At 44.5% G+C, this 25485-nt stretch overlaps 1 protein-coding gene across 7 annotated transcripts in view; it reads right to left on the bottom strand.

Annotated features, from left to right (window-relative positions):
• rtkna (rhotekin a) overlaps positions 1-25485 on the bottom strand; it is a 55350-nt gene that overhangs the window by 19260 nt on the left and 10605 nt on the right. Inside the window, exon 1 of one of the 7 annotated variants that reach the window (XM_076730913.1) lies at positions 18669-19221. The exons of 4 other annotated variants lie outside the window; for them this stretch is intronic. In XM_076730913.1, the coding sequence (XP_076587028.1) occupies positions 18669-18764 (96 nt within the window). In that variant the 5' untranslated portion in view covers positions 18765-19221. Of the gene's footprint in view, positions 1-6828; positions 7607-18668; positions 19222-25485 lie in introns of those variants that run through there. 2 more of the 7 variants (XM_076730914.1, XM_076730917.1) reach the window with 2 other exon arrangements.

Here is a 25485-nt window from a genome sequence, read left to right as displayed (position 1 = left end):
AGTGCAAAGCATGTGGGGCTAAGAACATATTAATGCGGATAAATCTGAAAATGCATCATTCCTTTCAGTTTTTTTTTACCTTCTATTCACATTCAAATGTGCTCTTTAAACTGTAGATTTCAAAAGACTTGTTTTGCAGTGTAGCATGGATGGCAAAACAGACAGCTTCTATGAAATCCTAACATCAGAGGAGCAAAACTATAGATGGACAAGTGTGCAGCAGAAGACAAAGAGTCGACACAACCAAACAAAAGACTGCTGCACACCATCCTCCACATATACAATTGGAAAAATGTATTAATAATGATGTGTCCTTTGTTAAAATGTCAATAATTCCAATTTTTCTGATTGCAAGTGTACAAAACAGTATGCATGAGTATGTTGTTTTATAAAATCCTAACATACAATCTTACCATATCCTTCCCCTCTGCCCACCATATTTTGGTCTTAGTGTTTGACAGGTTTGTCAGGGGCAAATAAACTTAAGGTGAGGAGGAAGAAGAGATTAAGAGTTTTTTTCTTTGTGTGTGGGGGGGGCATTTTAGTTTGGCTTTTAATAAATTTTAGCTTGAATGGAAAACTCGTAATACTTTCCACATGTATGAATCCAGCCTTCTTATTCAAACTGAGTAAAAAGCATCAAATTTACGGTGAAGGCTTGTCATGCCAACAGCTTTTTGACTGGCAGCTTCACTAGCAAGGTATTTCTACCCTGTAAGCACACAGATGGTCCACACTCCATATATATATATATACTGTGTCCACTATTCTCTCTACTCCTGTCCACTCTCCCAAAATACTCACAATACTCCACAATTCAATTATACTTATTACCATAATGTAAACTTGGGTATCAAAGGGGTAAAAGTGATCAGAAAATGTTGTCTGTTGTCTTAATCCATGCAAACGTAGTTATGTTCTCCGTCCCTCTCTCTCATCGTGGGTGTGCTTTCTCTGAGCCCCACTTCTAGCCAAGAGCTCGAGTTGAAGCTGTTTTTATCACTCTCTATTATTCATCACTGGTGATACTGTTGCCTTATTTAGAGTATATGGTCACATGTGTGTGTATATAAATATATGTAATCACATGTGCTGCCCCCACGTGAGATCTGTTGAAGGGGAGGGGAGGTTTTTGTCTGTCATGAAGGAGTACAGGACAGAGACAGACAGCGACAAGGCAGCAGATACTGTACGATGAAGCCGTGTGTATCTGTGTCCTTGAATCACTAGCGACCAGCATGAGCCCCTGAGTGAATGCGCTTCATTATAATATTCATGAAGCTGCAGGACTTCTGAGCCGAGTTAAAGCAAAACCGGATATGACTAAAGTGAACCTCGCCCCTCTGCCCTTGGGGTAAAATGGCCAAGAAAGGGACAGATGAGGCCCGTCCGGAGGGTGTCTCTCAGTATATGTGTGTGTGTGTGTGGGGGGGGATTCCAGCTAATGCGCCGATGAAAGCCACTTATCTCACAATTGTAACCATATTCAGCAATGGTTTGGCAGCAGTGTTAGGACCCTCCATTGGCTAGCAAGAAATACAGACTTTCATAACGGAGAGGAGCTGGATCATAAATGCAACACACACAGCGTGGTTGTGAGGGGCAACTTTACAGCCTTGTGGAAAGCCATTAATTAATGGCAGCCATGAATTAAGACCTGAGGAATATTGCTATCACTGCATAATAAGAGTAGTATTTGTTTCACTGCCTTGATTAACGACAGTCGCATTAATGCCACAGGAACACGTGTAAGGTGAGATCCACTCACAGTCTGTCATGTTGGTTCCTCCCTTCTGCCACTTTACAGCACTTACAGCCTGCTCTGGTTACTAATGGTCCACATTAACCCTTGGAGTCTCCGTGTGTACGTGTTATGCATATGTGCGTGTGCAAGCATGTGTGCCACTTCAGTGTGAGGCAGTGAGAAAATGAGGTGAGGAAGCGAATGAGGGCAACTGAGATTGAGGAGTGAAGAGAACAAGAGAGGGAACATAGTTAATTGCAGAAAGTGTGTGTGCATTTCTCTGTGTGTGTGTGGCTCTTATCTCTGCCCTCCAGAACAACTTAAACAGATTGGGGGATCAAAATTTACATACACGCACACAAACCAGCAGAAAACTCAAAACTTGTGCACCCACATTTACTGCAGCACTTATCTGCACACTGACACTCCACCAACAGACACAAGTTCAGCATAATATTTATTCAGCCACAACAGAACAATGCACAGCCTCGATGTGCTGACATGTAAATGTACCACAAGCAGGCTGACGTGAACAGAGCCAGTTTGATTCACACAGGGTCTTACACTGCAATTCAAAGTGAACCCCATTCGTCTTTCCTGCTTCTGTCTGCTGTGAGGGAATTAGTGCAAAGCGCTCATCTACAGTGGACGGATACACCATGCAAACAACGCATACAGGGCACTGAAACACAATATTGAAACATATTTAAGGTGAAATTCAGAAACTGGACCAATAATTAAGTCCTTTCATTAAATACTGGATAATTATTTTAGCCTGCAGTCATCTGATCTGGGAACAGAAGTGATGGCAGTTCCTCCATAAACACAACAGTGTCAAAGCTACAATGGTTTAATTTGCACTCTGCAGATGATATTATCAATTTAAATTGTGTTTCTGTGCACCTGGGATTGAATTTAGAGAGGTTCTCTGTCCCGTGTTGGGTAGACGCTGTTTCCAATAGCTTTACAATCCAGAAATGTAAAAAAAAAAGATTCAGAATATTGACTATTGGTCAAGTCAGACTAAAAATATAACTGGCAGATATTGGTCAAGTTTTTCCAGTGTGGAGCAAATGCAGAACAGAGGTCAGGACAGTCTGTGACTGCACAGTGTGATGACTTCAGTCAGTCCACACACGCACGTGCACACACACACACGCACACACGCACACACACTGAGAGAGAAATAAATAAATGCTGGTAAAAATGTTTCATTGTTCAGCAGCCCTGCATCCCTTTCATATTGTCTGGTGAAGCAAATCCATGAGCTATTTTGTGTGCTCTGTCACACATGTTTCACACAAAATCCTCTCTGTCTGCAGCATCTAACCACAACCCACAGCGAGGTATCATCTGAGCAGCATGATGTGCGCAAGGAATGGTGTGTGTGTGTGTGAGTGTAAGAGAGAGAGTGTAACGCTGTATCTTTGATATTATTATTATCGATTATATACGGTCATGCCTGCATTTCATCAGAGGGCCATGGGAGCAGGATAAAGGGGAGCCTGGATGGATTATCCATTAAGTTAGATCTCCACAGATCAAGTGAGTGTGTATGTGTGTGTGTTTGTGTCTATGCACAATTTGGTGCCTTCGCTCATATCTGCGACATGGGAGCAATTCCGCTAAACAAACAAAACCTAATCATGGATTGGCAGCGCGGATGCAGAGGAATATGAAAGCTCGCACACACACAACAGGTAGCAGTGTTAAACAGCCTGTCAAACCGTGCCGTAGAAATGACTGACAGCTCAGCATCTGCTTCCTTGGAAAGACATGACAGATAGACGTGGACCGGGTCTGAATGTGATCCGCTGCCGGCAGCTCTGCATTAGCTGCTCGTCTGATTATCTGTCTGTGGGACTGAACCCTCTCCTCCATGACCATCAATCCCTTCACAATCTCCCTCTGCATCGTCAGGCCATCACTCCTCTCTAATTGTCTGTCTGTCTGTTTATCTGCCTGTTTGTCCATCACTCCTTTCCTCATCCACTGAATTGGCATCATGAGGCCAGGCCATCAATCTGCTGCTGCATAAATATACACGCTGCATAAATATACACGCTGTCCCATGTATGATTCTTATAATATACAGATCCACTCCATCTGTCCTCTCTTCAGACTCTCTCTTCCATCTCTCACTCTCTTTCTCTTTTCTTTTTGAGGCACTCGTGTCAGGACAAACCCATTGAGGGCTCTGCCACAACATTTGCTTCTAAAAGGAGAAAGAAAAATAGGACAGAACATTAGTGAGAGAGCTCTGCCATGCCATGGCATGTCAGGGCAGCTTTTGAACTGGCTTTGTTTAGCTTGTATTTGAGTTGGGAGGCCAGAAACCGAAAGCAGGAGAGGAGGACTGAAGCTGGAGGCAGAGGCTGTGAAACAGTAAGAAACCCCCAGAGAGAGGAAGAGTGTAAGAATGTATAAGTGTGACTTTAAAGATCCATAATTGGGTGGGCGGAAGGGCAATATTTTGGTGGAGCAGGATATAAGTGGCTCATTTTTCACACTATTCCTGAGACAACTGGCTCAAGGAGACACACAAACACAGTCCAATTCACCCCTCTCCTCATGCACAGCTGCTGTCATGCCATACAGCACATAGAGTAATGGGTTGCAGCCCCTCCCTGTGTCTCTCAGGCTGAAGAAGTCCTACCTATCTCAGTCCCAGCAGCTGCCTCCTGGGAAAAAGCAATGGACAATATCAGCAGAGGAAATAGAATGACCTCTACTGCAGAAGCACAGCAGCACAGAGCAGCGAGGCAACAAGAGCAAGAAACACACACACACACACACACACACACACACACACACACACACACACACACACACACACACACACGTGACTGCAGAGGTGAATGAAGGCTGGGGAGGGAAGAGAAGGAGAGACAGACACACACACAAGCAGAAGAGACATCCAGGATACGTATCTTGTTAGAGAAGAAAGAGAGAGACAGAAAGCTGGGCGTACAGACTGAGACTTGACTGCAGGAAGCTCCTCTGCAGTAAGTGGTTATTGATTGGAAGACAAGGGCCGAAGGATTCTATGGCCAGCGAACTGACACGGGATGCTGACACCCCCCCCCCGCCTTTCTATAATTGCAAACACGACGAAAGGCACATACAGAAATGCGCTTAACAGACAACAGTTAAACAGCAGCATGCGATGAATGCGGTGAAATCGCTGCATAACTGAGTATTGAGACTGGACTGAGGCTGGACTGAGTTTTGAGGATGATGTGTAGCAACACTGAGGAGAAGCTTTGGCACATGAGTGACCTTTTCACTACTAATGATCAGAGATGGCTGTGGTTGTAACAGTAGTAGAGACCAAACGATCGCGCGTCACATGCTTTCCATGCACTGCACACACACAGAGATACACAGAAGCACAGGCGGCATTCCAGGAATGGAAAGATCACATCTGTCTTACTCTCTCAATCTGTGAGTGATGTTGACGCAGGTGACCTTTTAAATCAACGTGAGGCTAAAATCTAAAGTCCAGCTCTCTCTCTCTCTTTCTCGCATCAGGAAGCAGCCTGTCATTAAGTAAAGTGAAGGCAATCAACGGACAGAGATGCAGCCGAGCCGGTTGTTTGCTTAATCTGAGCGTGGATAGAGTTTCAGTGGTGATAGAACAGTTGATTATAGGAAGTGGTCAGAGCGAGCAGTCTGTCGGTCAAATGTGCTCAAGCTAAGAAACTACAATGACCGCCTGTCGCACACACTCAGCGGGGCGCCATGTTGAGGAAAACATATTTTGGTAGCCCTCCTTTCTTTTCGGGACTTTCTGTGGTTCGGCATGCGTGTGTTTAAGTTTAAAGCATGGCAAACTGCTCCTGAAATAGAAATATGATAGAAACGTCCCTGTTAAGTGGATTGGCCAGACAGCTTTATGTGAAAACCATGGAATTTTTATCATTTTATTTGTGTGGGGGAGAAAAGGCAATGAAGAGCAAAAGTGCTCTCACCTGTAAAAGGTCTCTACTCCAGTATTCAGTTTTAAGTGTGGCTGTTTTTGCGCTGCCAATTCAAGGCCTTTAGGAAAGATTTATTCACAAGAGAGGGGAAAGGTTGACGACTGGGAGATTAAGTCATTATTGCAGTAATATCCAACAGTTGTCACATTGTTCCAGCTATGAGAGGCTGGGAAATGTGTCACAGTGCAGTCAGGAAACGTGGAATTAAAAGTTCAATCCCCCTACTAATGGAAGCACCAGCACAGAGAGAGCCAGAGTTACAGCACAGAGGGAGAATACGTTATTATGTATGAAGGAACAAAATCATTAGTTGCTATTATTATTGAAATGGTCATTGTGCCCACAGGAAATGTGATTGATGCAACATCGCCTGTCCCTGTGGTAAAATCGCAGTCATAAGATAATTGGTGCAATTTGGGATATATTGTAACAAAACTCCTTTAAAAATCGTGCACTTTAAATAATAATCGTGATTATTATTAGAAGTCATGACTTGTATAACATGACACATCATATTTCACAACTCATTGGGTACCACTCTTTAATTCGGCATAAATCTTAGAAACCAATTAAACTTTTTTTCCCTCTGTAAGTTCATATTTTACAAATGGTTCCTATATTATTCCCTCAATCTTCTTCCACTTGGCCAGAAAGAAAAATGGTGGTCGGTTAACAGCAGAGTGAGTCAGTTCTCAAAGTTGGATTTGTATTGATTAAACCCTCTGGTTGAATCAGGCACGTGTCGACTTTATCAAAATACTTTATTGATTCGAAATAGGTCCTGATCAGGTTCAATGAGGAGCGGAGGCTCGAGAGATAAACGAGACAACTTTAACATGCCTGGGTTTAAAAATGTGTCTCTGCAAACTGTTTTAACAGCCCATTATCAGCGTGGACGCGCTGCAATCAATAGCGGATCAAATGATTTGCCTCCACATCCATTCCGATCGCCGACTGCGTGATCTGACGCTGACGAATAAACCCAAAGTGTCACGTGCATCACAGCTGATCGGCAGTTGCCATTTCATCCCAAAACTTAAAGTGCTCTGAATCTTCCGGCTGTAAACATTTGGAAAACAAAGCGAAAACAAAAGCAGACCTTACCCTGTGATTCTTTGAGTTGTTCATCCTATCCAAAGAGGAGCACTCCGATTCCCAACTCTCCAAAACTGGCAGCACGCGGGCGCTTTACGCAACACCAAGGTCCATTAACGTCCCACACACCCCGTGAAATACCTTAACTCAGATTTTCCCTTTGAGGCACCTCCATTTATAGGCAAAATGAAATATCCACTGACACTCCTAAAATAGCTGCCGTTTATTAGCCTCACAAGTTGTTACGGACCCGCGCTCGGATCACAAACCCCGCTCTTGGCGATCTGGGAACGGCAGCGGTCATGCGTCTGAACCTCAGCCTTCATTATCATTGTCGTCGTCGTCCTCGCTCCAGAGCTCCAGTCCGGATTCACACAGACCAGCACCGGCACAAGGGAGGATAAAGACTGACCGGCTGATGGACCAACCGAGAGCCGTTCCCGAGGAGGCGGGTGTGTGTGTGTGTGTGTGTGTGTGTGTGTGTGTGTTCCTAATCTGTGTGTACGTTAGCTGCGCGCAAGCGGAGCAGAGCGACAGTGGCTGTCAGGGCTCCAGGAACCTCCAGGGGTCCTTGAGGAGCATCCCAGGGGCGTTGGAAGCGATTTTAGGAGCAGTGTCACCCCACTGACATTCACCAGACATACAGTGAATGAGATAATAAGATATTTTCCTCAGGGGTTTGTTGTTGTCAGCCAACTGTAGGACACACAGTCAAATCCCACAAGGTTCCTGCGTCCCTGTGAAGTCTTACCGAAAGGCAGCGCAGGGTCTAAAGCTATTTGGGAGAAACTGACATAAGAAGGATTTGGCAGCTCTGAGTTTGGTCATAGTTTGAAGTGGGTTGCGAGTGTGTCAGAAAAATCCACTGTAGTCACTCTGTGCCTACACCGCCCACAGTGGAAAAAGACGCTTTTCTTTTTTTAAGTTATGACTCAACTTTATTTTTTTTTTTTCACAAGGCACTGGTCAATATGCTGTTTGGATTGCTGCAGAGTGCAGGCAAAATGTAATATGCTGCTGTAACTTTTTCAAAGGCATTATCTGCATTTTTTCTTAAGTGCACAGAGGGTCTAAACAATCTTTCCCCTCCAGTTTCAGTAATTGCATGATGCAATCAGATACTCAGCAATAATACTAATAATAATAAAACCTTATTTGTGTAGCACAAGAAACGCAGCTCAAAGTGCTTCACATAAAAACCAGGATAGAAAATTCATGGGAAAAAAGATGGAGAATAAAACCCCACTTGATACTGATCTTGGAAATAAGGATGAAAATAGAACACTAGAATACTAAATAGATTACTGAGACAATCACAGCAAAATATCCAGTTCAGATGCAGAAGGATACAGAGGAAGATGCTGCTGCTATCAGGTGATGACCCTGCTTATACAGAAAACTACTCATTCCTCATGAGGGGTAAATTAGGAGAATAATTCTACTTGGAACTAGACAGTGAATTAGACTAAAACCTGGTCTAAATATGAAAGAATAACACTACACTATTGAAACACCACAGTGTCCACAGATAAGGTTGGCCAGCAGCCTAAAGTTGGTACATTTGTGTGAAATACCATCCAGACAGAACAACTGGGAAAATAAAAATCTTCATCCGTCTTCCTCTGCCCTTGCGCCTGCCTCTGCTTATTGCCTAAGTGCACACCGGGAACTTGTCGTGCAGTGGAGTGTATCGCCCTGTCGACCGGTGATGTATGGGAGTGATTTGTGGGCAGGTGGATACGGAAAACACAGATGAGTCCGGCTGCAATTAAGTGTGGGAATAAACCCGGGGTTAGGGTGAATCAGCTGACTGTGAGTTTGCTCCAGGAAGTCTGCGGCGGAAAGCTAATAACAGCGTTCAGGACAGCGTTTGCAAACATAAGGAGAACGTTATAAAACTATACCTCTGCAGGAAATAGCTGCAAGGCATCAAACAGTGCTACCACTTTTTATTGTTTCAGCACTTTCCTAAATGTCAGCAGAGCAAAATGGATACCGCGAAGGAGGATAGAAACCACACCACTTGTTTTGTTGCGTGCTGTTTGTGGGTGAGATGAGAAGTGGAATGAGATACAAAGTCCAGAGATGCAGCAGATGACATGTAGGAGGATCAGGATGGAGGAGGAGAGAGTCAGTCTGTGGGCTGCCTTGGCTAATGGCAACAGAGCAGCAAAGTCCATCTCAATGGTGCAATCATGCATCTGTGCATCTGGCTGAGTGAGTACGGCTCTTTACCTCTGGCGAAGGACAGCAGGCGAGGGAGGGAGGGCTGCTTTGTCATGACATTCGCCTCATTGCATGGACACTCCCACAGAGAGCAAAAGCATTTAACGCCAACAAGGATGTTAACAAGGCCATACAGTATTTAACATCTACCTTCTTATGCAAATCAACCTGTCTCTCTCTCATCTCTCTGTCTGAGCAGACGTGTGCAACGAAAACAAGATGACCCTTGATAACTCAGGACTTAGAGCTGTAAATATCCCACAGTTAATCAGATTAAGGTTTCATCAGCAAGTAACTGTGCCAGAGAGACAGCCAGAGAAGTGCTGCCAGAGACAAATGTACACTCACAGTTCTCTGTGAACATATTCAAGAATCGGGATGTAAGATAAGACACTTGCTTGCACATCGTCAGCCGCAGTTTTCCCATGCTGCATGAGTCAGAGGGACCAGCTGAGTGACTGATAGCATCATTCCCAGTGTCATTGCACTGCATTTCACAGGATGAGAGGACATTCCTCCAAACAGACTAACCTACACAGCCCTCTCCCTCTGAGACTCGAGCACTTCCTATTGACTCTCTGACAAGAGTGTTTTTCCCCAAACAAGCCCCTCTCTTCCTCTCTGCTGCTACTGTACGTCCTCAAGATCCCTTCCTTCCTACTGTAGATAGAGGAGCCTGCTGTAGCCACGTGTCTAATTATAGAGCATTTCTGTTTCATTTGTAATCTTCTCATAAGCTTGAATAAGAATGAAATCTTAATTCCTATCACGGCCCGGAGGAGTGACTGCACAGTAAATAAGATTACCAAAATTCATACTTGGGGTTTGTGCAGATTGGAATCTGGTGCCTTTGTTGACAGCAGTTGTTGAGGGACAGACCTGTGTTTCTCTTTCACATATTTCACCCTCTGTTTTCACAGCCCTTTGTTTGAATAAAGGTCTCTGGGCAATTTCACATAAGCTGACCCAAAGGAAGCACTGAACCACATGGATAAGCTTCAGTTGCTTTATTGCAAGGTGCCTGGGAATAAGAGTGAAAACACGAGAGTGTGATACCTTTGTCCTCCTGTTGCCACCATATTTTCTGACCACTGTTTGTTTAATGGTGGTACAACCCTTACAATCATTTCTATTTAGCTAAAGAGTGCAGTACATGTAGATTACACTAAACTGTATCACTCATTACTGATTACTGAACTAAAAATACCAGAAATTGGGCTTGGTCCCTGAATTGTATGGATTGTGGGTTTGGGGCACCCACTATTAAAACATACCTCAGTCCTTTTATATTAAATTTGCAGCCATATTCATCTATCCTTCATTTATTGCCTCTCGTATTGTCTACCTTTCATTATTCATATTATAACAGAATCTCAAGTTTTTAGACTTAAGACAGAAGAAAATAATTTACAGATTTATTTGTTCAAGTGGCCTATCAGCCCCCTACTGGCCATGAGAGGGCATTGCAGCACCTACAGACACTGAAGCAGGATCATTCTCCCCTCTCCTTACTCTCATTGCATAAGTGTGCTTTGTGTTTCAGAAACTGTGTCCATATTGTTAAGTGCCAGTCATTGTTTTGTCTTTTACACAAGGAACAAGAAGCGTGCAGAGACCTGCTTTCCTCCCAGCGTCAGGCAGCCCGAGGTGCTGTTGTCTAACCTCAAGTATGCTGGGAGTGGACAACAAACAGGCATGACGTCGACATCAAACGCTAACTGATTCAAGCAAGATATGGTGTTCACTCACATCACAATGCCCTGGCATAGATGCATAGCTGCTGCAACCTGTACCTTAGTATTATGCAAGTTAAATCAACAGTGATCGTATTCAAAACTACATACACTGACTGTCAGTCTTGATGGGACTTACAGTGACAGCTGTGGCTGCCAACTGTGAGGACATGAGCTGTGCGTGTGTTTAAATATAGGCCTAAAATAGTGCCTCAAAAAACCCACATGTGTAGTTACGCAACAACCAGCCTGTGTCCAGTGACATACTGACCAATGGCACAGAGCCTCAGAGGGGCGTGGTGCAGCAGGGGTTAATAGGGGTCTTCAGTCCGGCTAGATATGTCTCAGCCAATGATACTGAGCCATGCTTCTCCTCACAACCAATAGGAAGCCCTGTCCAGTTCCTTAGTCCGTCCCAGTGATGATAAGATGGATTAACCTTTTCATCTCCTAATGATGACAAGGTTAAAAACACATGCACTGACATATGGGCACTTTTAAACTCCAATAACAAGCTGAGGAGGCTTGACAAGCTTTTCTTAATAACTTCACAAATGGAAGGGGTAATTAGTAGAAAGGTGTGTGCGCTGAGGTGTGTGTGTATGCAAGGAGATCGCAGAAAGGAGAACAGAGTACGGAACCAACAGCCTGTGTAAAATTCATTTAACTCTCAGAGTATTTCACACACCTATCCTACACAGACACACACACACACACACACACACACACACACACACACACACACACACACACACACACACACACCTTCTCCTAATGTGACCCTGAGCTTTTGACCCCAAGTCCCTAACATGACATCATCCAGCTGGAGCGTTTGTTCCACTGATCTCATCATGGTGAGACAGAGCTGCTGTGTTTTGGGGGGGGGGGGCTTTGTTTGGGGGTGGAACAGCTCAGCCATACCTCTCAACACTTCATACCACAACAAGAGGCCCCTTTCAGGAGCCTTGGCCCTCAGATCTACCTCAGCTCCTGCTGACCCGCCTCCAAACCCTGGAATTCCCCTGTGACTGGTTTGCCTTGGCGTGTAGGTTTTCCTTAACGGCGCAGCCATCCGTCTTCTCAAGGCAAGGCGTCCAACATCAGAAGTCACGTAAACCTCAAGCTAGTTTCTTGTTGCAGTGATAACAAAGCCTTCTGCAGATGCTGTGAGGCCATCTGCTCAGCTTGCCCTGTGTCACAGCCAAACTGCAATTTATGTGACGCTATCGGGTCTCCAACAGGCGCTGTGACAATAAGACAATAACGTCATTACACTGCATATGACAGAGAGAAAAAATCCTGTTTTGTCCTCGATGAAAGCAGAATGGACTCTCAGATGGTCAGACGGCAGCCCTCCAAATGCTGACAGAGTTCTTCCACCTGCCAAACACACACGCACACGAGCACAGCAACTTAGGGCCAAGGATCCTGCAGCATCCAGCGATTCAATTAGACACTTTGGCTTGCTTAAACACGCGCACACACACACACACACACACACACACACAGCCCCAACAGACGCAATCTTCAGGGTCGCAAGGATGCTGGTGATGCTGCGAATGCGATCCACCTCAAGGGAACGTTCACTGGGGAACGGGTTGTTTTAATGGTGGTAATTGTTTGTTTAGACAGCTTCGTACTCGTCGTCCGCCTCTCTGACTTCCACCTACTCTCCGTTCCAGGGCTCTCACTTTGCATGGCAACAGTGTTGAGAGGGACAGAGAGATCAGAGATCAGAAAGACAGCGATAAACATACAGAAATATACTGAATCTATTCATGCACACTTGAAACTCCCCCACATATCATCAAAGACACAATATCTATAAAACTGCTGCATGAACTATAAACTTGCAAACAACCACGTATGCTGTGCAGTTTATCTCACGACGCACACAAACAGATAGAGCATAAATTGTATCCATATGGACAAACACAAAAGCACATCTACAGGCTCAATTAAGCACATTACCAAATGCTCTTTTTAACACAATGTGTGTTCACACACATTTTCAAAGACAGCCATCTGATTAAACAGCCTGCGCCGCCAGCTGCATCTCCAGGACGTGTTCAGATGTTCTTAATTACATGTTTTACAAAGAGATAAAACATTTTTAATATCGCCACTTGAAAACAGTGATTCGTGAGCTGTTGACACGATAAGTCAAACATAGCTTTAAATCCAATCTGTGCTTATTTGAATAATGCCTGCAGTCTCAAGTTAAACAGCTTAAGTGGCTCCAATTTTCTTTGCAGCTGCAAAAAAAAAAAAAAGAAAAAAGAAAAAATCTTTTAAATACTAAAAGTGAAGTGTCTCGTGCAGTGTGTGCTCAGGTGAAAGCAGGAGTGGAGATGGAGGATTAAAGAAAGGTGATAATGAGGGGTGAGATAAAAGTATGTGGGAATATGGGCTGAAAGATGAGACAGAGCCAGAGGGACGAGAACGGTGAAATTATCAAATAGATTTTGGCAGAGATAGCTCGGAGAGGGATGTGAGCGACAAAAAGAAACAGGCTGGGAAGGCGCAGGGAGTCGGGTCGATGTTCCAATAACAGCACCTCTCGGTTTGGCTTGGTGTTTTCTCCTTCTCACTCTCCTGGCTCACGCCTGCTGTTTTTCAAAGGAAGCTGGCTCAGGCCGCGGCATCTGACTGGTTCCTGCTCGCACAGAGTGGCTATTCAGACCTGTGCTGCTCCTCCTAACCGCTGCATGGGCGACGGCTGGGGTGGAGACTGAGGTACAAGGGGGATGCAGCGCTGTGGTGAAGTCCAGGGGGGGTTAGAGGAGGTGCAGAGGTGAGGTTTGAAGCCAGAGGGTTTGGAGTCAGAAGGCTTGAGCCTGGCAGGAAGAGAGGAGGGCTTGGAAGAGATGGCTGAGGGTTAGGAGCTAGATGTGAGGTTCCAAGAAAGAGAGGAGGGCTTGGTAGAGAGTGATGGGTGTGTGCGAAGTGATACAAAGCCTCCTTTCTCCTCTACCTCATACACACACACCGTGCCTACTTCTGGCATAGAGCACTGGAAGAACTGGAACCTACTGTAGCTATCCATGGTACAGATGCCAGAGACACACTTACAGATACGCAACGCACACACACAGCAAACAGACTAAAACCCATGTACATAACACTTACAAGGGAACAAACCTGGCTGTTTCCATTAATGTTGGGCTGCTGCACTACTGTAGGAAACTCTTCCATCTAATTCTAAACAAATGCAAATTAAAAAAAAACTCACATTCACTGTGAAATCCAGGGTTATAAACCTAATGTCCCTAATCAAATCAAAGCACTTTGCTTAATTATATAGCTTACAGTATTGGCTTATTACTCTTTGCAAATATTTGCTCACACACAGTCTCAGAGGCACACAGACACACACACAGGCGAGCTCAGCAGGGAGCGGTGTTCGATGAAGTGGTCCGTTGTGGAGGAATGCGTTTTGGCTCAGATATGGCTGTGTATCCCGTATCACACGAGAGCGAGCACTGTTAGCTTTAGCACACCTTCCACTGGAGCAAGCAGGTCCGAGTGTAACTTAGGCTACCTAAACAACTCGACAGCTGAACTAACATGCACACACGCTCACCTACAGATGCACACACAGATTTCAACTGCTGCCTGCTTCTCCATGGAGGGCTACAACGCTAAAAGCATTCATTAATCTCAAGGACAGAAAATGCATTAAAATAAAGAACGACCAAATTAACGGTGATAATGATGAAAAGGAAAAATAATTGAGAAATTCAGGAATTGAAAAAATTTGGATTATAGGTCCCAGTAAGCAGGAGATTGAAGCTCAAATCGGCATGGCAATGTTTTGCTGTCCAAGTATAAAAAAGATTAACCTTTGCTCTCACTACAAATTCATCATGAGGGTTGAGATTCTTCAGTCTAGCCAGAGTGCACAAGAACATACTGGTTACTGTCCCAGAGGCAAGCAAGCAGGCAGGGATTAACTGCTGTCAATTTGGCCTTTGCCTTCCAGGACCTCCTACATTTAGAAGGCATGAGGTTTGTGGGGTCTAAATATCTGTTACCAGGGCTGATACTTAGAAGGCTAACAGGAGGGAATTGGCAAAATAACCACAGTGAATATCCTCAGACACATGACAAATACATGCAAGGGAACAAATGGAATCATACAGGAAACCTGCAATTACAGCAATTTCAAATAGAAACAGAGGTTGCACCGATCCGGGTGGGCAGACTGACTCCTGATAAGCCCCATCAATCAATCAGTAACGCAGCATGACCAGTGATCTGAGATGAAGAGAGGCTGCATGAATACTAGCCAACAGATATTCAAGGCCTGCCTGTGGTGTCTAGAATCTGCAGAACTATCTGAGGCACGGCTGGCCACAGCTAAGTTTAGGGTTTGGGAGCGTGTGAGAGGTCAAATATGAGTCCTGGGTGAGGTAGCAAAAAACTCCCACCTGACCCCCACACAAGCTCACCCTCGTCAACAAGCGTCTGAGTTTGAGCTTCCATGAATGCAATGCGTTATAGTCAGTCTGCTTAAGGACTTCTGTAGAACATGTAGAAGCTGTAATCTCAACCTTACTCCTGGCATAATATCCCGAGGGATCAAAATGCATTAAAGGAAATCCCGTTTGATTTTAAACTAAAATCTAAAAGGGGCTTGTGAATGCTTTGGATTGTTAGCGCTCTCTGATATACAAGAAAGCAAACAAAAGATGTCAGACTCATCAAAGATTTTCAGTGTTGCTCCTCAGCAGATAATTTTGGGAGTTTCCAACCACATTTGCGCTGTAACATGTTTTCATCTAGCTGTGCTTCCCAGTTTGTGTTCAACAAATAGTGATGGATCAGTTCTGAGACCTAATGATGCAACAAATACAACAACTGCAGCAGACTGCAAAAGGGAATCTCGTTAATCTTTCATCAGATGATATCACTGCTATGATCAGCGGCAGACAGAGCTGGAGCTAAATGTCCTGGGCTGCACCCCTTCTGAGTAGAGCACAGCCACGCTGACCCGGTGAGGTCAACACACATACACACCCACACATAGAGAAAGTATTGTGCCTTCACAGACAATGACTGACTTAGAGAATGAAAAGTCAAAGTCTGCCTTTATAAGTTGGGCGAAAATGAATGACCTCAGAAAGCCTTTAACATTTAACTCTGGCAAAGCCACGATCCATATATTCATGGCCGGTCTGCAGGCTAAAATTAGACCAGGGAGAAAGTGTCCATCTACGGCCCTCTGGCTATCAATGGGGAGAAGGGGACAGGACGGCGGGACAGAGCCTGAGAAGGTGAAGAAGGCTCAGAACCAGGAGAAGAAGACAGACGTTAAAAGATAAGCAAATAAAGTCTATATATATGTGTGTGTATCCGGGTCTACGGTGACAGGAAATGGTGTGTATGTGTCTATTAATGGCAGTGTGTTCAATGACATCATGTTGTCCTTCCCAGTGGGAAACAGTAATTACACAAAACCATTTCCTGTTTCCCATCAGCCACCTCTGTTCCGAGGGAAATCCTGTACTCTGTGGACAAAATACATTTGACACTTTGCATGTGACTAAAGAAAAAGCACTGCAATGACTGTCTTATGGGCCTCATAAGAGAGGAGAGAAAGACGAAAGAGAACATGCATTGGAGCCAAGAATGCATTGCCTATTATAACGGACTTGTTAAAACCTGAACAGCAGAAAAGTTACTTCCTACTGAGCACGAAAATAACACAATGGCAGCTCTCTCTCCCCTCCTGACACAGCAATTATAGATGCCTGAGGAATGCTGCAACCTCAGGACATGCATGATCTTCGCAGTTTTTACATTTTCTGGACAGAAAACCTCATTCTCTGAGATGACCATCGTAGAAAAACAGTAACAAACAAGCAGGGTTTCTGAATATATATGTATATTTTTATGTGTGCATGGAGTGGGAGTGGCTTTCAGTTGCTTTTTACGTTGCTGCAGGGCAAAGCAAAGGGAAGAGGAAAGGGCTTACTGTGTAATAACGACCCAACAGGACGTTTATGAAAGACTCTGCAGCAAAAAAACATCCATAGCTTGCTGAAATTACAGTTAGACTGTGGGCCGTGCAGTTCAACAACATACAAAGAATCCCTGTCTCATAAACCCACCCAGGCAGAGGAGACTGGGGGGAGGAGAGGGTGACTGAGTGAGCAAGCATGTGAGCAAACAAGTGAGTGTTTACCAGTAAAAATACTCATGAGTCGAAGAAGAGCACGACTCTGAATCCAGCAAAGCAAAATTCTCCCTGAGCTATGCAGCGTAATGCCTCTCTGCAGCTAACTCTGACCTCTGAACTCCCTCTGAAGGAGGAGAAGCGACAAGAGAGTTTTCCCACAAGGCAAAATAAGGCCTCATGATCTTGTTATTACACATTCCTACGCTGGCAATTGCATTTACAGAAATAAAACTAGAACGGAGACAATGAATGCTCAACGAGCTTCAGACAGAGATGCCTGTTAGACATTCCGCCATAATGCCCTAGATTCAATAATCAGATAAAATACCACTTCCCTGACTATGTCCCAGCTGTAAACAAGTTTCCTCACCAAAGGAGGCTCTGTGACAGGAACTAATGAACAGATTAGTGGCCGATCAACTTGTAAAAAGACCTTGTGAGAGCTGGTTTGCGCGTTTCAGTCTACAGGCACTACAAAAGCATCAGGGAAATCCCTTTAACTCTGCACCCTTGAGCAGGAGTGGCTCTCGAGTTTAATGAGAGTTTCAAAGACAGACCAACATTTAGGCAACCATAACATCCCAGAAAGTGAAAAGACTCCATCTTCTCACAAGCTGAAGATGTCAAGAGTGTGCTATTTCATAGTCAAATATCTCCTCTTCTGTGATAAAAAAGCCAGACACCTGGCACGCTCTGCGGCACTTGGCACAGGCTGATAAACAAAGAAACACCTCACACATGAAAACCTTGCCAGACTGCTAGCAGGTACAACACACCAGTGAGTGATATCACCTCTCCTACAGTCTCTGTGTCACACAGCTGAAGGCTTTTTGGACTGGAGTTCAGTTCATAGCGAGAAAGCAACAATCTACTTTTTTTACACCTCTAAACAGCTGCAGCACAGACAGCCAATGTCTTTTTAGATCATGGGCCCAGAAAACAAAGCATATTAGAATTTCCCTTTGAAATTCCTGAAACATTTCCAATGGCCATGTGTCTCCTCTGCCTTTCAACTCTGTCAGGAATGAAACAGACACATTCTTCAGCTATTTCCTCAGAAATTGTTTGTGGAGATTTGCAAAAAAAAAAAAAAAAAAAAAAAAAGAAGAAAAAGCTGGCTAGATACTGAATTAATGATAAATGCAGATAAACGCTTTGTCGTGTTGACTCCTTTCTGTCTTTCTCAGACCACAATACAAGCCCACACTCACAAACACACACATTCACACACTCCCATAGGGACTTATGAGGCCCATATGTGCAGCTGTGGACTGTGTGTGAACCCCAGATGCGAGGGGAAACACAGAGAAGGAGAGATGAATGGCATGCAGTGTCGTTTTCTGTTTGCTGTCAGAGAGAGCTTTGCCATCTGCAAACGGGGAGACCACACCGGCGTCGGCTCGCCTTGTTTGTTACATAGAAAGATTCTTCAACCGACCCCTCTGTAAACTTTACAACACGCCGAGGCTGCAGACTCAGTCTGAAAAGAAGATTTCAGTTATGATAGCGCCTGCTTGTGTGTGGTGGACAGCCAATCAATCAAGAAAAAGAAAGTAAAACAGTCTGAGACATGATTACGCACAGATCTGCCAGTGGCACACCCCACAGCTTTGAGATGTGTAAAAACCGGTGAGAAAAACAGCAATAAAAACGCGTGCAGAGCGTCCGAGACAAATGACGGTCAACTGGAATTTGAAATCAACTTTTACCTGTAAACTGAGTGCAATCTGACGGATGTACATCATGTTGAGGTCCTCCAATATCCACAGTTTTTCCTCCATGTTTGCGAATTTATCAACTGGCATCCTTTAGGCAGATATCCACAAAATGACTTCTTCTTGCAGTTAGTGAACTCAAAGCGCTACCCCGCAGGTACCGGGGAGAGAAAGTTCATTCTGACAGTGTCCCGGTCCGTCGCGACTCGTACAATCAGTGCGTAAAACAATGCGTAAAAGTTCCGCTCCTCATCCAAAACAAGACTAGTCGCTCCGGGAAAACAGACTGAGGTGGTGTGGATGACAGCATCGGCTGCACTGTAGTAACCCTGTCCATAAAAATTCCCCCAACCCGTTCACGGCGCGTATTCTTCTCTACTTTTCTCTGAGCAACAAAGATCCTCTCAAACACCCACAGTCAACACCCAGCGGTAGCGGAGGAAGAATGGAGCCTTTTAAAATGCAGTTCTTCTCTTTGTGTCCCTGTGTCCCAATTGTGAATGCCGGCTGTCCTCTGTGTGACAAGAGACCTCTCCACAAAAGGGCATCGCCTCTGCGGGAGTGATCGGCACAACTACTCCACTGTGTGCGCCCTGACGCTCCCCAACTCGGCGCTAAATTAACCCCTGCGACGCGCCACTGGTGATGGTAATGAACTTTAAAAAAGAAGAAAGAGGGGAAAGAGAGGGAGAGATTACTGTAGCAGCCCCCACGCCCTTTTAAACAAACAAATAGCAAATACCACACCACCACACAAGCGAAGCGGGGTGGGGAGCTTTGTTCTTTTTACTGGCTTGGTGATAAATGGTGAAATTATAACCGTGTCAGCTGGCGCTCGTCATGAGGGGAGGCAAGAGTGAAAATGAACACCAAGAGATGTTATCTAACACTAACCCGATTCAGAAACAGTCTAGATGTGATACGTTGGTGAAATCAGATCAATCCACACTTAAATTTAATATGAAAGATTAGTCCAGCTGCATCTTTGTGCTGTTGTTTTAAAAATTAGATATATCATGAAGGAACTGTGTAGCTTAGTAGGTCACAGGGTCACAAGCATTTGGCAAATTCAAATGCATATTTCATAACTCAGATCCCCAGTGTCACAGATTGTTTTAATCTTTTATCACTTAACCCTCTTAAATATTCATTTTAGTCTCTTCTGGCTGTTCGTACCATCTCCAACAAAAATATGGGCTCCCAAAAGATGCGTGAACTTCGCATATGGTGGTAGGTAAAATTAGATGGTACAAAAACATGAGAAAGTTGTTTTAAATGAATATATATTTCCCTACTTTGAACAAAGAACATTTAAAGTCATGAGCCAGGGAAAGAACAGTCTCCCATCGCCCCAGCTGTTTGGTGGCCAGTTTCCTCTGACCTCAAAACAAGAGAATCCCAAAGTTTACTCCAAACTGATGGTTCCGCTTCTGTCCTCTGGGAAAAGTGCTTTACAGCCAATCTGCCTTTGCTCCTCAGAACATACACAAGTAAAAGAGCATTCACCCCGTTCTCTTCTTCGGTGCGTTAATCCTGGACCTGACACAGCTGTGTGAGAGAGAGAGAGCGGGGAGAGCACGTGCGTATGCTGTGTGTAATGTCTTTCCGTGTGCCGTGGGTGAGATCAAGCTGTAAACCACAGGATGACCGATCAACAGGAAACCAGTGTCACATTACGCACTGCTAACGGAGACACATCAGCCAAAACAGACACATTCTTCTGGTATTCACTATCACCAGCGCAGGGGAGTGGACCAGAGGGCTCCAGAGGGTCACTGACTGATTTCAGGAGCTCATCATGAGAAAGAAGATCACTTCTTACATGAAGATTATAGAAAATAAAGTACTGAGATGACTGTTTCTATGCATGTCATGTTGACATGGCTTTTGGGATCACCCCTATCCACACACATGCCCATATGGCACTCCATCACTCTGAAAGCACTCTCTCTGAACTCCCTCACACAGGGCAAACAGTGAAAACAAAGCAGCTGTAAAAGCCCTTTCACCTCAGACGAGAGGAGGAGAGGAGCCAGGGGTGCCAGTAGCAAGCCGGGTCGTTTCCCCAAGAAAAGCCTCCGGAGTTTAAATCACCCGGCTAATCTGTCGCAGACACCAACATACACATGGTAAGAGAAGAGATTTATTGTTCTTGAGGTGGAAAGAGAAATAGCTGAGGTGAATGCACAGAGGGAGGCTTATGGGTGCTCACAAAACATTCTGGGCCTCCTGAGTGAGAGTGTGTGCATGCGTTCGATTCACAGTTGGCTGCGAGTGGATTCATATCCAGTCAATCCCCTCTGAAAGTCGATCCGCGTGCTGCTGGGCTGGAAAAATATTCAATTAACAAGAACTACACTGAACGGTGTTAAAACAGGCTCACAGCTGCTCTCACTTCTTCACTGATAGGTGTGGATGTTTCTTAAAGAGTGAACAAGCAACAGGACAACAATATATTATTCCAGTGCCACTTAATCCATTTAGTCTTTCTTTAGTCTCTTGATTACACCGGCAGCAGTTCCTTGAAGCAGAACATGCAGCAGGTAAATCTGCCTGCAGTAAAACACAAAGACAGACACCTTATGACAAAAGCCTAGAGGCTGAACAAAAACAGACAGAAAACAGCTATTATCTCAATGACAGGGCACGCTGGCAGGCAGGCAGGCAGGCGGGCGGGCGGCTAGCTCAAACACAGAGCATCGCTGCTTCTTGGCCAGGAGCCACCGAGGACAAAAAATCAGGTGTTCAGAGTCAGTAGATTAGCCGTTAATTTAGAGGCGTGACAACTTTCAGCCCGACTGGGATTTTGCTATGTTAAAATGGTGATTACCTACTGATGGGATGTGGATTAGCAGCTCGTGACTAAAGGCCTGGTCCGACTGTAACGGGGCCAGATGTGCTAAACTGGCCGCCATGAGGGAGGAGTGAAACCAATATATTACACAATCGGTTAATCCAACACTAACTCTGAGCTTTAATCAAAACAGAGAGGATTAGGTAAACATGAATCACTTGTTCCATGAAAAGATTAGAGAATTTGGATAAAATCCCTCCTCCCCAACACACATGTGCACACACATACACACACATACACACACACACACACTGACCTTTGAGTTATGGTTTCTGAGGGGGTTGGACTGCCTTCAAGACAATAGCCGGTGCATTTCTTGTTTCTGAACGGATGTGTGGAGGAATATGGAAAACTTCCTGTGCATACACCTAATCAGCTGGAGGAAACATGCTGGAGTCGGAGCTGAGGGTCAGGCTGTCAGCGTGTGGTGCCGCGCCAGGGAGATATTACCGACAAGTGTTACGTATAAAATATGTATATATAAAACATTAGTTGTTGGTCAATCAGGTGGATAATGGTGATGAGAAATGAACTGAGGATGGAAGGAGGCTGTTGAGACAAATGGAATCTATAAAATTCACTGTAACACAGGGTTGGCTGTCTATTCCTGTCAGCTTTACTATCTTCCTCACCAAAGCAGCTGCAGAGATCCAGCAGCACAGGAGAGCACGTCTGATAGGGCAAGAAAACAAGCTTTCAGGTGATCAAACAGGTTGTCAGCTACAACATTTGGAGGTAAAAGCAAAAGTGAGTGCACCTGAAATGTTCGCAATACAGTCTGGCAGTAATAACCCTCATTGCAGGAAACTGTGCATGTGTGAACCCTGATGAATATTTCCATTGAACAGTTTAGGCAGTAACTTCACAGTTTGCCTTCGTCTCTCTTCCGAGTAGGTTTGTCTAACCCGGGTGTTTGTTTAAAACCTGTTTGATCGCCTTCATCAGAAGTCTTTTAAGGGACGATGCTGCTTAACTTGTTGAATTTAATGTCATTATTTCTGACAGGAATAAAGGCAAAAGCTAAAACAAGACTCCAGTTGTAATAAATCACAATAATCCTTTAATATCAGCAGGCTCCATATACTTCAGAGCCCAGCGTTCAGACAGGCAGTCTACAAAGGACAAAAAGGAGCCCTGAGGAGATCCATATGATACTCCGCAGAGTGTAAAGAAAACAAACACGCTGATGATTATCATAAAAATGTCATTTTCAACTTCTAATCAGCACCATCTTATCGCCTCCAACGCCACCTTTTATCTTCCCAGCTCTAGAGTCTGTGCTGAAAGGTTAAAAGCTGCCTTTAGTCTAATGCAGTGTGGCAGCAGAACAGGGCAGAGAGACAGGGGAGGGCCCAAGGCCAGCCGGGCCCCAAACCACAACAAAGGACCCTGACTGTCATCTAGACCCAATCTGAAAACTGAACCCCACCCACACCCCGACTCCCACTCACCAAACGAGACATACGAACACAGACACAAACTTACACGCCCAGGCATAAACAGACATAAGCACACACTCTGTGGACCATGTGAACACAGTACACACACACACACACACACACACACACACACACACACAGATTGACAGAAGTGTCTCAAAATATGAGTCAAATGCAGCTGATCAAGGTTTGTCTGTCTGATTACGGCCTGTCGAGCCAACGTGCTCCCTGTTGTTTCACACAGAGGCCACAGACATAAAATACGACGAGTTATTACAGAGCGTTGTCCTCGGTGCACTTTAACACTTTCAGACAGCTGATGGCAGAAGGACAGTGAGAGAAACGGAGACGATCTCTCAGCTGATAAGGGGATCATGACAAGGTCACCTTGAAGGAATTCGGTGCCCAGTGCCCACCCCAGGTTTCTTAAGATCTGGGGACCTTTTATTGAACATATAAGAAGGGAGAGGGTCCAGCCTGGGAACTAACTGTATTAGTTTGCTTTGGCCCTCAATCCACCTGTGGACATTTCAGTCACTGTATGGACTGACATGCATTTGTGAACCGTTTCTGTTCGTTTTATTTTGTTCCAGTCAGTTATGTCTATTTGTTTGTCTTTGTTGTAAAAAGGAAACATTTCATCAATAATATATATTTACATAAAGAAAGATCCAATGAAACGCCCTGTGAGTGAGCACAGGAACAGAGAGAAAAACGCTCTGATCGACGGAGGAACAGACACACAAAAACTGGCCGCAGTTTAAAAGTCAGTCTACTTAAAAAAGGAAAAAATCAGTCCCAATAGATTTGAATATCACAGGACTTCAATTACACGCCTGTGCTGCGGCAGGTACCGGGTCACATCTGTTCCACTTGATGACAGCAGCGTGTGACGAGCTGTGAAACCAGACGTATCATGAGAGAAATCCCCCTGGAGGTCAGCTCTCAGTTACAGAGCACGGAAAACCTGCGCTGACAGCTACGCAGCCATAACTCAGCACAGAGACGCAGTAATGACATTGTAAATCTCATCGACGGTCTACCTTGTTATTAGGTGTATCAGTTTCAGCCTGTAATGTCTGAGAGATCTAACTTCTACTTTAAGATTAGACAGAGGGGATGTTATGATGATGCATGCCGTAGAGAATGTTCTACTCTATATGCATGATCAAAACTTGAGTAATGCTGTGAATGAAATGTTGGACGTGGACCCATAAATCATGCAGCTGGTGCTCTTCTTCTACTGGAAATTCCACAGTGAAGAAAAGGATGCATGCGTCACAGTCCGCGGATTAGCTCTGAAAAGGTGGTGGAGTCGCCTCGCTCGTCACACACGGCGAGAACAGAACAGGGAGTCTTCCTCGCAGCTGGTTTAAAGGGCCATCTTATTTCTCAACGTGGCCTCTTGTACTGTTAGCCATGAAGGAAAAAAAAAAAAACGGCAGAAGGACTCAGTCGCACACATACCTATGGAGACAGTTGAGCATTGTGTCAAGAGTAAGCAGCGCACTGTGGCTGCTTCCCAGAATTATTGCTGACTTTCAGGAATGCTGCCTCAGCCAGTCACAGGAGACTGCAGCATCTCATCACTCTGAAGAACCGGGCAGCTCAGTGAAAGAGAAACTTACTTGTTAGGCAATTCATCTCCATCGATTTCTACCCTCAGGGGTGCAGCCTGTGCAATATGGAGCAGGATACGTGTGGATTTAAGAGGATATGTACACTGAGGCAATTCATTTAGTATTTAAAACTGTAAATGCTTTTCCTAAATTGCCATCATTGGCTGTAAGGTGAATATGAAGTGAATGTCAAAGCTGTGAAGGAAAGGTGAATAAGAAGAGAGGAAGGTGCGTCATGGCTGCTGCAGAACGTGAAATGGAGCAATGGCTCCCTCTGCAGCAACACAGCAAGATGTGCTACCATGTGAAGCACAACGCAACAGCCAGGTAAGCTGCACAGGACTTCATTAGTTAATAATAATAATAATAATAATAATAATAATAATAATAATAATAATAATAATAATAATAATAATAATAATAGATTTGAGTCCATATCATATTGTTAAATTTCAACAATTATAATGAGAGAAGACAATGAATGCTTGAGAAGGTGATGTGTTTGTATTGCTTTCCAACTCAAACCAGACATGATGAGGACGAGCTCTGCAGACACGAGCAGCAACGAGAAAGCCAGAGACAAAGACAGACACAACAAAACTCACTGTTCTATATAGTATAAATAGAAATTCTGCACTTTTATTCGCCGTGAGGTCACTTCTGCCAGACTACAATAAATGCTTTCAGCAGAGCTCACACCATGAGGCTGCTGTTTGTAGTAAAAGTCTGTCTGGATAAAAACGTAAACATCTGCAGAAACAATCTGAGGATCCGCAGAGGAGACATCAGGGAGGCCGTATCTCAAACTGAGAATCACAACATCTTTAACGGTTACTGATTTCTGGTCAGCTAGGACGAGGGAGAAGAGAGTCTAATGAGGCAATTGACTGAACAAGGCA

Source organism: Chaetodon auriga, chromosome 5, assembly GCF_051107435.1.
Source record: "Chaetodon auriga isolate fChaAug3 chromosome 5, fChaAug3.hap1, whole genome shotgun sequence".
Lineage (NCBI taxonomy): Eukaryota > Metazoa > Chordata > Actinopteri > Chaetodontiformes > Chaetodontidae > Chaetodon > Chaetodon auriga.
Note: the sequence above shows the minus strand (reverse complement) of the source record. Positions and strands in the feature narration are given on the sequence as shown.